General features: G+C 46.9%; 1 protein-coding gene across 7 annotated transcripts in view; it reads left to right on the top strand.

Annotated features, from left to right (window-relative positions):
- Window positions 1-14,787, top strand: part of NIN (ninein) — a 321,323-nt gene that overhangs the window by 182,517 nt on the left and 124,019 nt on the right. For all 7 annotated transcript variants that reach the window (XR_015299899.1, XR_015299898.1, XM_086937310.1 and 4 more), the window contains exons 10-13: window positions 2,138-2,278; window positions 2,637-2,811; window positions 3,115-3,225; window positions 5,726-5,815. Coding sequence is in view for 5 of the 7 variants with exons in the window: in XM_086937310.1 (XP_086793436.1) it covers window positions 2,138-2,278; window positions 2,637-2,811; window positions 3,115-3,225; window positions 5,726-5,815 (517 nt within the window). In the remaining 2 variants the exon portion in view is untranslated. The remainder of the gene's footprint in view (window positions 1-2,137; window positions 2,279-2,636; window positions 2,812-3,114; window positions 3,226-5,725; window positions 5,816-14,787) is intronic.

Raw genomic sequence — 14,787 nt, 5'->3', positions numbered from 1 at the left:
TCTAAGGTTGAGACATTCCATGGCTTCCATTGACATTCATTCACCATTGAAGAAGTGTTTTCCCAATCCCCCATAAACTTACCCTCTTTCTCAGAATACTGGGGAGGTTATTGCTAATTTCCCAGCACCACTTTCACTCCTCCTTGACGTGTTCACACCTCAAAGACGGAATTTGCTGACGTGTTCCGCATCTAGCCGAATCAAATTCCCCATCTTCACTGAGTATTTTGCTGTTGCTTGTATTTGGCTTGATCGAGAAAGCATTGGCATGTTTTCTGCTTCGACATGCATGTCCTCAAGATTGGCCTTTATCTTAAATAATGGTTTGATAGGAATTCATATGAGATTTATTAGTAAAGCGTTTGTCTCCTCATTTTTTGCACTTTTGTAACATTGTAAATCATCTCTTACACAAATACTCGACTCAATGGCCTCAATGCATCAATTCTCAGAAGGATGAATGGAAGGGTCTATAGTGGAGGATTGCTCCCTGTGACTTCTGGATACCAGTCTCAACCTCTGATGCTTATTGAAGCGAGCCTGTAGTAAGAACTTAAAGTGTTTTAATAGTAGGAGTCCAGGATCCTGAAGTGCTTGTGCTTCAAAAGTATGGAATCCCATGGAAGGCAAGGACATCATCTTTCTTAATTGATGGTACCCCATATGTGCTTTCTAGTGATGCTGAAGTAGTCTTATTTCCTTATGCCGGCTAGTAGATTGATCTGAGAATGTGACCTCATTGCCTATTCTGCCCTTGTAATTGCGGTCTGGCCAGGTTATCATTAAGACTGGATTCTAACCTCATGTTATTTTGGGGCTGCATAATTTCGCATAGGTATTTGTGGTGTCCCTTTGGAATGTTCCTTACTCAGGTGGCATATTTTTAGACCTTTGGAGTCAGGCTCTTAGTAGGTTGATATTAACTTATTTTACAGTGTTGTGAATAACATGTAAATATTTAGTCTCTATATTTCACATTTTATGCAGGCTGTTATAATTTTGACAAAAAAAGGTGTTGCTGCCTTGTAGTTAAAATCAACTTCAGTCAGTTTTGACTTTTTAGCCAAAACAGTCCTGCCTTCTGGGACATTTAGCTTCACTTAAGTTTTAGTTTGGACTCAAAAATAGCCCTGTACAAAGTGCTTTTGACTAAAAACCAGGAACTAGCAGAAGGTCATTGGGGGCACTCAGCATATAAGAAAGAAGGATGAATATTTAATAGAAGTTGGTCACAGGTGCACCCTGTGATTACCCAGCATGTGAGTGTGCCGGGTGGCAATTGAGAAGACAACCGTGGATTGTTTTTCACAAGTCAGTCAGAAAGAAGTTTGTCTTTTTGCAAGCAGTGTCACTTACTCTAATTTATTGGAGCCAGGCCCAGAGAATGAAATGGTCTAATGCCAGTGCCACGGAAACAGCTGAAGAGACGAAGGCAAGGACAACCAATATCCAAATCCTGTCAGATATTGTCCGTGATTGAGGACAGGACAGATTGACTTTGGCCAGGCAACCAGTTTATTTTCTATTATTGGACTTCATATTGTTTTGTAGCTGATCCTCCTAATGCTCCTTCGGAGGAAGGGATGCTACGCTTGAGACAGGCTTGTAATTACTGAGGCATTTAACATTTTGATGAAACTGCTGCAGGATCAAGAGAAGGATTTGAGAGCAGGTGTTAAATTTGAATAAGGAGCAGAGTGAGGTTATTTGCTGATTTGTTTCCTTCTCTATATGATGACTGGCTGTATGTGTGTGCCTCAAATATATCTGCCATAGTATGGTCTCTCACTTAACTTTTACATAGAACTGCATTCAAACCTGATATTTCTTACAAGGAATTAGTTCATGAATAAATGCATTTAACTATCTTCAGTCTTCATCCAACTAAAATGGACACAAATCAGATTGTTATTTTAATCTTATAAGGCGCACAGCTATCCAAGGGTTTCCCGGCGCCGAGATCAAAGTGTAGAGGTTTGTTTTTTCCATTTTGAAGATCACACCACTAGAGTCTGGGGTTAGAGTATACCATGCAGTTAATAAATGGTGGCTCTCTACATTGCCTTCCCTGCTTCAAAGGCAATCGTTGAACAAACACATAACTTAGATTCATTCAGTGTGTATTTTTCCTTTTTAGAGGACGTGCCGACCAGGGTGCCAGAGAAGTTGAAAAGCTGCGATCTGACTTGGATAAAAACGAGAAACTGAAATCTCTTTTGGCTTCTGAAGTAGATGACCACCATGCAGCAATAGAACAGCAGCACGAGCACAACCTCAGGTAGCAATGCTGCCCTTTACTTGCTTGTTACTAAAATCCAGGCCTTGGAGAGATATTGAATGAACCTGGTAGAAGGTATACTTGAATAGTTTTCTAGTACTTCATTGCCATTGTTTCATGCAACCAGTGTTGGGGTGCCCTCTCTAGAAGTATGCATGTAGATACAGAAGATTGTCTTGCTCCTCACTGTTGTCTTTCTAAATAATTGTGCATCCATGTAAGCAAAGATAGAACAAACATTGGGAAGGGATGCGGGTACCAAATAACGCTGAGAATTTAAATAGTAGAATCAGAACATACGTAGCATGCATCTCCACTGGTCTTAACAGAACTTAAATACTCAAAATTTAATTTGTAGGAAACTGGAAGAAGATTACAAGGAACGCACTACAGCTCTAAGAAGCGAACTTGGAAGAGAAAGAGATCAGATTTTACAGCATGCGAACAAGCAGCGGTCGGATCTGGAACAGGAAGTCGAGAAGCTGAAGAGGGACGAGAACTTTTCAAGGGATCGACTTACCATCTCTTTGAAGGTAGTTATGTTACTAATATAATTTGCAAGGTCTTATGCAAGCAAAGTACAATAAAAACTGTGCTTGGGAGGCTTTGGCTTCCAGCCTGGCCTAAGAGCTTCAAACAGAGGAGCATTACAGGTCTCTTTTCGGCTGATTACTATTACATTGTATTGATTTTTGCTACCCTTCATAAGTTTGCGTTTAAGATTTGTTTTTCGCATTACATGCAGTATGTATCCATTCAGGTATTGACCTTCATCTAGAGCTATGTGTTAAATCCATAGACAACGTATATGTATTTTTCCTTTTGTTTTTTTAAAGGAGAACAGCCGGTTGGAAAAAGATCTATTGGAGACTGCGAAGAAGCTGGTGGAATCTGAAAACCTCAACAACAAATTACAAAGAAATGTTGAAAACATGTTAAAGGAGAAGGTATGTATTCTCTCCAATTTCAGACTACAAATTTGGTCTCCAGTGTCTCCTCTTAATTGTCAGCGATCTGCATGCAACACAGAGGTATTGTCTGACATTAAGCAGATCCGTCAGTTATTTCTTTGTAACCGCTCCAAATATTTGAACAGCTGAGTGAGCTTACATATCACCATCGAGAAAGTGAATTAACATCCTAGAGCATTGAGTATGTGCTCAGCATTCTTTAAATGTGTTTGTTCTGGAGATGTCCAACCGAGCAAAACATTTTAGAACAAGTTGTTGATATGGAATAGTCATTTACTTATGATCTTGAGAACATGTATTTAGATGATTGTTGGTCACTTGAAGTGAAAATTCTAGCAATGAAAATCACATGGGGTCTTTCAAACTGTTATATAATCCTCAAAAGACAGTTAACCTGTGTTAGACGGAGACCCGGAGGGTCGGCCGAGCACAGGGGGAGAGGCCTCCGGTGAGGGCCGTCTCCTAGCGATCGTACAGACAGGTAACTTCCCCCCCCCACAAATGGACACCACACAAGGATGCGATCGGCACACTTTATATAGGATTCGTAAGGCAAGGTTATCAACGATACAGTGGGGGCAGGACGCGAGGATCCTCCCAATTCTAGTCTCTGTAGGGTAAGGGGTAGCGGGACAGTCTTGGTACCGGTTTGGTACAGGGGCGGCCAGAAGGAGCTCACAATCCTCGAGCTCAGGTGTCGGCAAGGTCGGGCCACGGCGGCGCCAGCAGGCTTGGATAGTAGTTCTCGGCAAGGGGGGGCCGCGGCAGCGCCAGCAGGCTAGGATGACTTCACGTTGCAGAAGGCCGCGGCAGCGCCAGCAGGCAGAGCGATGATTCTTAAGGATGGGCCGCGGCAGCGCCAGCAGGCAGAGCGATGATTCTCAAGGATGGGCAGCGCCAGCAGGCAGAGCGATGATTCTCAAAGATGGGCCGCGGCAGCGCCAGCAGGCAGAGCGATGATTCTCAAGGATGGGCCGCGGCAGCGCCAGCAGGCTTCGGAGATAGTTCACAAGGCAGGGCTGCGGCAGCGCCAGCAGTCCGTCAAGGATGAGTTCTTCAAGGTGTCTCTCGACTCCAGGATACAACTGCCTTCCTGCTCTGGAGCGGCCCCAGTTATAGGTCTGGTCTCCTTTAATGTCCGGACCCTCGCACTTGGATGTCGGGAGGTCCGGGATGAGGGAGTCCAGACACCCAGCAGGGGGGTGGAGCCAGCGCCCGGGGAGGCCGGGGGTGATCGGCACCTGGCGGGGGAGAGCCATCGACACTCCTTTCTCCCATTGACCTGCCAAGTGGTCTCTTCACCTCCTGGGTGGATGGTGGTGCCTCAATGTCGGGGCCTGGCCAGGCCCAGGGTTGGGGTCGAGCTGAGGCCACGCGGCCTCGTGGTGCAGTGTCCAAGATGGCGGCTGGGCCGGGGCGATGGTGCTGGAGGAGGCTCGGGACAGCCGATGCTGGGATGTTCGGGAGCAGGCGTCCCGTTGGGGACGGGTTACAGGTTGCTTCGGCGGGTACAGTGAGAGCCGGCGTCCGGACCCTATCATGCGGGGAGGGAGCGGGCCTTTCACAAGGCCTGTCCAACAACCTGCTTATTCACAATTTTATTTTTTATTTGTTAGCTACCAATATTGTTATCCAGGGGTCATCACCCTTACATGTTGTTCAAATGAGCATTAAGCTACAAGTAATGTTCCTACAGTGCCATTCAAAAGTACTAATAAAATGATGCATAAATGCAAATTCCTCCAATGCCAACCACAGATCCCGGTAGTTGAATGTTTGCAGACCGTACAAGTCATGTACCATGATGTGTTTGACAGCGGGAGGGTTCTGATCACTTGGTCTGTCTGTTACATCATGGTGAATAGCTTGTCCACGAGGGCTCTATTGATCAGTCCCTTTGGTAACATCGGTCAATGTACTGCTGATATGATCACCAGTTATAATTGCTGTGTTTGATTACCTGGATTTTTATGTGCTTGTAATCCTGCCTTTTTGCAATTTGGCTCCTGTCACCTAACAACCCAAGGGACCATTGAGTTGAATCTGTCTTCTCCTACAGCGACATCATGAAGATTTGGAATGTCGCCTGTCTTCCCCCTCTTAAGCTCAACGCTGCCAACTGGGGGATTTCTGCACCCCAAATGGTTCTGTAACTTGCGAGCTTGCGATTATTTTACCCAATAACGTAATAAATTAACACCTACTCCTATTCATTATACCCCAAAAACGTGGCATCTTTTGATTGTTTTAAAGCCCATAGGAGTCTGGCAATATTCAGCTTGGTATTGGTGCAGCTAAGATTTTAAATGGTGGAACTATCTGTAATTTTGTTGCATATGTGATTGCAAATAGAATCTGCACACTACCTGTCTATGTTGTTGATTTTTCTCAGAAGAAGGTAGCTTCATCTCAAGCAAAGATAATAAAATATATAAAACCACTCAGCGTTTTTTTTTCTTTCTTTCTTTTAAAAAAGTTTGGTGATCTCGATCCGGCCAGTGCTGAGTTTTTGCTACAGGAGGAGCGATTGGCAAAAATTAAAAAGGAGTACGAACAACAGTGCAGGGTAAGTTTATAACATTACATTTTAAGTTTTGCAAGGGTCACTGTAAAGTAACTTGGGACACAGTATCAGTAGACCAGCTGGAGCATACACCAAACATGAGGATTAATTGCATTATTTGAAGAAGTATTTTAATAAAGTAGGAATCAAGTTGTAAGTGTGGAATGTTGACATTTTGAGAACATTTTAGGGAAACTATTTTTTGGTAAAGGTGATAAGTTTGAAAGGAGCCTACAGGAATTTGTGTTTCTTATCTGGGTCCCAGCAGCACACAAGTACCAGATGTACAATGTGATGGTAGCCATTTTATTTGTTAGAGCTTTAGGATTTAAGGTCTAAACTACCTAGGCCCCGTAAGAATTTCACAAAATAAGTGTTTTGTTATGGAATGTGTATTGCATCTTTTTTTAATTCTAGAGCACACCACACGTACAAAAAGATATCAGCAGGCGACTGGTGCAAGTAGAAAATGTCTTGGTGAAATATCTTCTATGACAGCCAGTCTCGAACACGTGCAAATTGTTTTTCTTTCGAAGAAGTATTTTGAGTCACAAGATATAGAGACCACACCTATTACTGGTAATGCACATGGCCATTGGCTCCATTGCTAGATTGTTTTATTTCCACCGTCTGGTCAGATGTGTATCTTCAATCTCCGGGTTGACGCTGTGTGATGTTCTTGCTAGGACCGTTCATATCCTTTGTAAAAGGCTGGCTCTATATATAGTGGACCAAAAAGAGGTACATTGTGTAAATAGTCGCAGCAAACACCAGAGGAATTGCAGAGGCCCAAATGGCACCCCATGCTCTCTTTTGTGTTAGTGTGAGCGGGCAGTTAGGCATATCAGAGGGTAGTTCAAAGCATTTATTGCACCTGCAAAGGTAGTAAGTAAAACCACACTCAAAAAAGAAATCCGAAACCAATTTAAAAAAATAACAGATACTTCTATGACTTTAGATGTCAAGATCTGAATCAGATGAGTACTTTTCGAATCGTGCATTTCTACAGTTTTAAAAAATAGACACTTTTTCTGAAGCGGTAATGTTATCTTATGATGGAAAGACATACACTATACACTGCATACAGGTACTTCACAGCGACTTACAGGACCAATCTCTTGGACGTAAGGTAAGTATGGGGCAAGGTCCAAGGCAGCACCAACAGGTCACCTCAGGCAGCACTGGGGCGGCTGGTGCAGAGGTGCTTTGTAGCGTTGGGTGCCCCATGTTATCTTATGAGGAACACATGTACTGCATTTGGGCACTTCACAACGACTTACAGGACCAATCTCCTGGTCTTAAGGTGAGTATGGGGCTAGGTCCAAGATCACACAGGTCACCTCGGGAGGCTCTGGGGTGTCTGGGTGCAGAGATGTTAGGCGTCGGATGTCCCATTCACTTTAATGGAGAAAGGTAGGGTTGCAAAGAGGCTGCAGGCTGGGACTGGGAGACCAATCCGGCTGAACCAACAAGAGGGCTCAAGTCTCATGGTGGAGAGACCTTTGGTCCTCTTCTCCTCAGGCCAGGGCGGCTGGGTACACAGGTGTTCTTGGGTGTCAGGTTTCTTGGGTGTCAGGTTTTCATCACCAGAGACACTCGCAGTCGAGTGGACCTACACAGTGAGGATACAGGGGGTGTCTGTGAGTCCACTGTGGGCAAAATCCAGGTAAGCTCGGAGAGTCGGGGGACTATGCTGGAACCTTGGCCCTCTTCAAATCGGGCAAGGGGACACTGGTGCAATGGTGCTTTCCAGTGTCGGGCTTGTGGCAGTCCAGAGTCCTCATTGTTTTGCAGCGTGATTCTTTCTGGATTCACTATGCTGTGCATTATTCAGCCGTCTAGTGGTTGGGTCCGGAATTGTAGTCGTTTTTTTTTTTTTTTTTGTAGTCCAAGTGGGCGTCGACGTCCCACCTTTTGGTGTCCTTCCGTGAAGTCGGCACGCTTCCTGAGGAAGCTCCCGCCCTTGGGCGCCATCTTCAGATTCTTTTTTCCGCCGTTGGGTCTGGATCGTTCCCGAGAGGCTCCAGAGTTTTGGATGGGAGAAGTCACAGAAGAGTCTAATTTTGCACAGGAAAGACTGAGAAGACAACGAGGAAAAAACACCTATCAGCCGGGACGACAAAAAAGGAGAACTTCGAGAACTTCAACATCCAACGGAGAATGCGCACACAGGGGGCCCCCTGAGCACGAGAAATGGACAACACTCCTTTTAAATTCTGCCGTAACTGCCACCACAAGTACGCGCAGAAGGACCAGCACCCGGTTTGCAACCTCTGCTTACCGGTCGACCACGAGAGCAAGGACTACAACGCTTGCTCTGCCTTCACACCGAAGACTCTCCGCGTTAGAGATCGTCAGAGAAGAGCCAACTACAGCATGCAGGGGAGAGGGCAACAGCCGTCCCTCCAAGACCTGGGGTCATCGAGCGACGAGGAGGACGTCACCGGAGAAGACTGCGACTACACGGTCGTAGAGACCTATAAGAAAAGTTCTAAATAGGTAGGAGAGTCGTCGACCCCAAAAGCCCAGACAGACCCTCGAAGGTCTGAGTCAGACTCTCGAAAAACTGAGTCTAAGTCCGCAAAGGGAGCACTGGCGCCGAAAACCTCGATGGCCGCAGCTGCATCCAAGGACAGAGAGCCCAGCGGATCCTTCGAGAAGGACCCCCAGGCGGCGAAGACCGGCAAAAAGCCAAGGTCGTCGAAGCACGTCCCCGAAAAGGTACGTCCAACTTCGAAAGAGAAGGCCCCAAAGGCTGCCTCGACGTCGACAAAGGACCCGAAGCCCGCGTCGACGTCGAAGTACACGGCGAAGAGACCAGTCGAACAGTCCGATGCCGAACAGGCCGTCGAACTGGAAAGTAAGAAAAGACAGCTCGAGGCCGAAATAGAAAACATCCTGCAAAGAAAGGAGGAGTTCGACGAACGGATCAAGCGATTTACGATTCTGTCGAAACCGCCGACGGTTATAGTCGAGTTAGAAGAGGAGGAGGATTTCGAGGCCGAAGAGCCGCCGAAAAGCCCCAAAACTCTAGAGCATCAAGAGGAAGAAAACTTTTACTATGATGAGGAGGGTGACTACGACCAGAGGACGATCCTAGGATCGGTATCCTCGGGGACACAGGACCTTGAGTGGCAGGACCTCAACACCGTAAGTCCAGAAGAGGGCATAGACACGTACCCTTCAAGGCCTTCACCGCCAGATGACATTGGGGCATACAATATGGCCATCAAGAACGCCGCAACGGCGTTTGGAGTCAAGCTTGATGAAGAAAAACAAAAGTCAGACTTCCTCTTGGAGACCCTACTCCCCACACAGACCAGGAGTCAGTATCTCCCAATGCTTGAGAGTGTCATGGCTCAGGGGAAGGAGGCGTTCAAGGAACCGGCAACAAGCAGGTCCGTTACGCAGAGGGCGGGGAAGAAATACAAGCACTCCACGAAAGATCCCCCGTAATCAGAGGGACAGTCCTAGCGGATTCCATTATCACAGCGACCGCAAGGAAGAGGGCAAATGTGCCAACAACATCAGGGCCACCACCAGACAAGGAAAGCAGGAGGATGGACCTGACAAGGAGAAAGATAGAAAGGAATGCAGCAATGCATTTGTGTATGGTAAACTCAAATGCCCTACTGAATAGGCACCAGTACCAAATCCTGGACCAAATCGGGAAGCTGATGAAGCACCTCCCAGAAGAGTACCAACAAAGAGCCTCTCACCTTGTGGAGGAAGGGAAAAATGTGGCAAATGCTTGCCTCAAAACAGCCTTGGATGGAGCAGACACATCCAGCAGGCTGATATTGGGAATCACTGAAAGAAGGCAAGCCTTGCTCAGGATCTCAGGCTTCAAACCAGAGGTACAGCACAACATTTAGCACCCCATTCAATGGGGAGACGCTGTTTGGAGCGCCGGTGGATGAAAAACTCACCCAGCTTAAAAAGGAAAACGACACTGCAAGGTCCATGGGGGCCTTACAGTTCAGATGAATGAAGAGAGTTACCCTGTCACGGAGACCAAACGGAAGAGGGGGAAACCAGCCAGGAACGTCACACCAGACCTTCCAGCAGTCCAGCCAGGGAGACAACCAGACACAGCAGGGACACCAAAAACAAAACTGGCACCACCAGCAAAAGGGCCACTCCTTTCGCGGGAGAGGAAACTGACGTGGGAAGAATAAAAGAGGGGGCCATCAAGCCACCTCTAAGTGATGCCGTCACTCAGTACGTGCCCACCCGCAAGATGCCTCCCAGGGTGGAGCACAAGAGGACCAACAAAGGGTTACACGGACCAAATATCATAGAACATGTAACACCAGTAGGAGGCAGGCTAAGTCACTTCTTCACAGAGTGGAAGAAGATAACCACAGACAAGTGGATACTAAACATCATACCGTTCGGATACTGTATAGAACTGGAAAGGACACCGCCAAACAGAAAACCAAAAAAGAGGGCGCAGTCAGGAAAAGAACTGGAACTGCTTCAAAAGGAAGCGGAGGAACTGCTCCAAAAGCAGGCCATCGAACCAGTACCATACCAAGAAAGGAACAAGGGAGTGTACTCCACCTACTTCCTTGTACCAAAGGTGGAAGAAACACTAAGACCCATCCTGGACCTCCGGTTCCTGAACAAATACAAAAGACGCACAACTTCAAAATGACGTCTCTACAGGAGGTCATTCCCAGATGGAGGACGGAGATTTCATGGCAACCATTGACCGCGAGGAAGGTCATGGGCATGATGGCCTCCTGCATACATCTAGTACCAAATGTACACCTCCACATGAGACCATTCCAAGAATGGCTGCAAAAAGGATGGTCACAAGCTACAGGGAGTTGTGAAGATCTAGTTGTTGTAACACACGCAGTGCAGGAGGAGATGTTGTGGTGGAACATGGAGAATATAACAAAGGGAAAGCCTCTAATACCACCGACCCCAACGGTGACCATCACCACAGATGCATCCCAGAAGGGATGTGGAGCACACATGAGCAAGCTTAGGGTGAGGGGTCTGTGGACTCCAGCGGATGCGGTCAAACACATCAACTATCTAGAACTCAAGAACGTGTTCTTCGCCCTGAAAGCCTTCCAGACGAAACTGTACAGCCAAAGAGTGTTGATCCAGACAGACTATGTTCTACATCAACAAACAGGGTGGAACGCAATCTCCGCCGCTATCGAACCTAGCACAGGAGATATGGAGATGGGCCTTCCCACTAAAGATAGACCTGCTAGCCATACACCTGCCAGGGAAAGACAATGTGGAAGCACACTGGCTCAGCAGACCGACATCGGCATCACACGAGTGGGAGCTCAATACACAGGAAACGCAAAGGCTATTCGGGAGGTGGGGAACACCGACAATAGACCTATTTGCAACACACCAGAATGCAAAATGCCAAAGCTTCGCATCCAGGCAACCAGGGGAAGGTTCCCTGGGGAATGCCCTATGGATAAGCTGGTCGAGGACATTTGCTTATGCTTTTCCCCTGATACCTCTGATACACAGAGTACTCAACGAGTGCAGGACCAGCAACATGACTCTGATCCTGGTGGCGCCACAATGGGCCAGGCAGACATGGTACTCACAGATAATGGAAATGGCACAAGGTGCACCCCACAAGTTCGGGAGAAGAAAAGACCTACTGTCCATGCAAAACGGAGAGGTACTACACCCAGAACCAGAGAGCCTCTGCCTAGCAGCATGGCTCCTGAAGACATAGAGTTTGCGCACCTGAGGTTACAGGAGAGCACCCTGCGGGTACTGCGAGAGGCAAGGAGGCCTAGCACACGAAGGTGCTATTTGGCAAAATGGAAAAGGTTCACACAATGGTGCAGCAAGAAGAAGCTTCACAGAAAGATGACGAGGGAGTCAACAGTGCTAAGGTACCTCACGCACATGCTGAAGGCAAAGCTAAGCTCATCCTCACTGAGAGTACACCTGGCAGCAATTGTAGCCTACACAAGAGGAGAGACTGGAAAGAGTTTCTTTACGTCACAGATAGTAAAGAGATTCATGGTAGGGGCAAAAAGGATTGCGCCTCCTAAGAGGATGCCGCCACCAGCATGGAACCTTAATCTAGTCCTGACAGAGCTCATAAAGGCGCCTTTTGAACAGATTCATAAGGCTTCCCTACAAATGCTAACAATGAAAACAGCCTTCTTGATAGCTATCACCTCCCTGCGCAGGGTGAGCGAACTACAGGCGCTAACGCTACAAGAACCCTACATCCAAATTCAAAATGATAGGGTGGTGATGAGAATGGACCCACACTTCATGCCAAAGACGGTGTCGAGGTTTCACATCAACCAGACAGTTCAAATATCAAGCTTCTTTCAAAAACCAACAACCAGCGCAGAGAGGACACTCCACACTCTGGAAGCTAGAAGGACAGTAATGCACTACATCAAAGGAACACAAAACAGTTCTTTGCGTCCTTGGCAAGCAGTTTCCTGGGTAGACCAGTAACAAAGGGGATCATCACTCAACTAGGAAAAAGGGAGCAACAATACCCTTCCTGGCTAACCCACCCATTCAAGACATATGCCTGGCGGCAACATGGGCTTCAATGCACACGTTCACTAAGCACTACTGTGTGGATATACAAATGAACAAGGAAGCATCAGTAGGACAGAAAGTGCTTCAACATATATTCAACAACCAACGCTCATTTTCCACCCAGCCACCACAAAAGTACAAACAGTTACAAAGTCTGTGCACAGCATAGTGAATCCAGAAAGATTCACGCTGCAAAAGTATAGTTTCTTGCCTGTCGGTGTAGTTTTGCAGTTTGAAGATCTTTCTGGATTCACTTGCGAACCCACCCACCTCTGCCAGAAAGATGAGGCTGGAGAATAACGTGGTGAAAAACAAGGACAATACTGAAACAGACACCTTTAAGGACAGAGCAGATAAAATAACTTACTTGAACATTGCCAAGGATTCGCAAAAACACAAAACAAGAAAAAAAGAATCCGAAGATGGCACCCATTGGTGGGAACTTCCGCAGTAAGCGTGCCGACGTCACGGAAGGACACCAAAAGGTGGGACGTCGACGCCCACATAAGCTTCAAAAAAGCAAAAACAAATAAAAGACTACGATTCCGAACCCAACCACTAGACCGCAGAATAATGCACAGCATAGTGAATCCAGAAAGATCTTCAAGCAGCAAAACTACACCGACAGGTAAGAAACTATTAGTTCTTTTGGAGTGCCTGCAAATGGGGTTCCTGGCTCTTTGTTGCAGACAGGAAGACCTCCCAGGCTTTTAGAGCCGCTGCAGGAGGAGACAACTTTGGCGCATGTTTGTCTGGAATAGCAGACAGGCTGGCAGGGTTGGTTACAATTCAGTTGCTTCTCCATAGTACTTGCTTCTCACAGCTCTTCTGTGTCCTTCTTAGGTCAGCAGGAATCTGATTTCCTTTTGCCAGGGTCTTCCCTAAATACTAGATTTAGGGCCGTTAGTGCAGGGTAGTAGCCAAGGGGCTACTTACCCCTGGGGGTCACTACGTCCCCTATATGACCACTTCCTGTGGAAAGCGGGCATAACTGTCCCAGAGTTCCTAATTCTGCCTTCACCACGGTGACAGACTTTTACATTTTGTATCCTCATTATATAGCCCATTTAGGCGTGGGACTAGCCTGAGGGTGGAGACACCTCTCAGACTACAAATGTTCCCACCTGTCTACTTGCCAAATGGGCCCTGGTCAGGGGGGTTGGCATCCCCTCACCTCTGGAAGCCAGATTTGCGTACCAGAGGTGGTTGTTCTTTTTGAAGCTCCCTGCATTGGAATGCTAATTTGCAGATCACCCCGTTGCAGGGGGTGTAAACACTTCCTTCCAGAGCAGACTTTGCTCCTGACCTCCTGAGAGCATAGGGTTCAAAAAGTAGTCTATGGCAGCCGGCTGGTCCAAACCAGGCAGCCAGCACACTAGTAGTTGGTAGGTTTTAAGGGGGCCACCTCTAAGGTGCCCTGTGGGTGCATGTATTAATAACTCCATCACTTGAATCAGTGTGGGTTTATTAATTGTAGGTATTTGATACTAAACACCCTATGTTTTAATGAAGCTGTTATGTAGCTGGGGAACTAGCTTTGACCAGTGCATAGTACATATGACTTCTTTGTTCCCCTGCAATATCTAGTAATAGAACTAGATATCACAGGTGCATATCTTCTCATGCAGATATGTCCTCATGTAAAATATAATCCACCCTGCCCTAGGGCTCAAAGGCATGCTGTAGGGGTGACTTGCATATATTAGATGCAGTGGCTTTGGCATGTCACAAAGGCCCTCCACACATGCACCTTGCTGTTAAGTTTCTGGAAGGTAGCTTTCCTGAATGACTTCACTGAAACAGATGGTGTTTTGGTATTGAACACCTCGTATTAATAAACCCACACTGATTCCAGCGATGGACCTATTAATACATGCTCCCAGTGAGCACCTTCGAGGTACCCCCTGAACCCTGCTAGCCTTCTAGTTTGCTGACTGACTAGTGCAATACAGCCTGCCACCGCAAACTAATTTCTGACCCCTTAGGAGATCAGGGATCTTCTCCCAGAGGACAGACAATGCCTGCTCTGAGGACAGGTATTATCACCTCCTCCCCAAGGAAGGTTAGTAAATCAGCATATCAAGACAGGAGGCATCAAAGGCCTCCGCACCTTTGATATGCAGCCAAAGGCCTTACAAGACAGGGGAGATGCCACTCCTGCCCTGGGCCATATGGCACCGGGACAGGCTGCAAAATTAGATATGCAGGAGGCGTGTTGCAATGCCAGGCTGGAAACAGGAATTTAAAAATTCCACTATCTTGTGTGTGGTGGAATTAGGAATTCTGGGGCAGGTAGATGCCCACTCCCAAAAGGAAATGTTCATCTAGAAGGGCTTAGTGACGCCACGGGTAAGTAGACCATTGGCTACACCCCGTCACTCCACTTAGCACTCCTAAATTGAGTATTTAAGGGACCAACG

Source organism: Lissotriton vulgaris, chromosome 9, assembly GCF_964263255.1.
Source record: "Lissotriton vulgaris chromosome 9, aLisVul1.2, whole genome shotgun sequence".
NCBI lineage: Eukaryota > Metazoa > Chordata > Amphibia > Caudata > Salamandridae > Lissotriton > Lissotriton vulgaris.
This window is presented reverse-complemented; position numbering and strand designations above follow the sequence as displayed.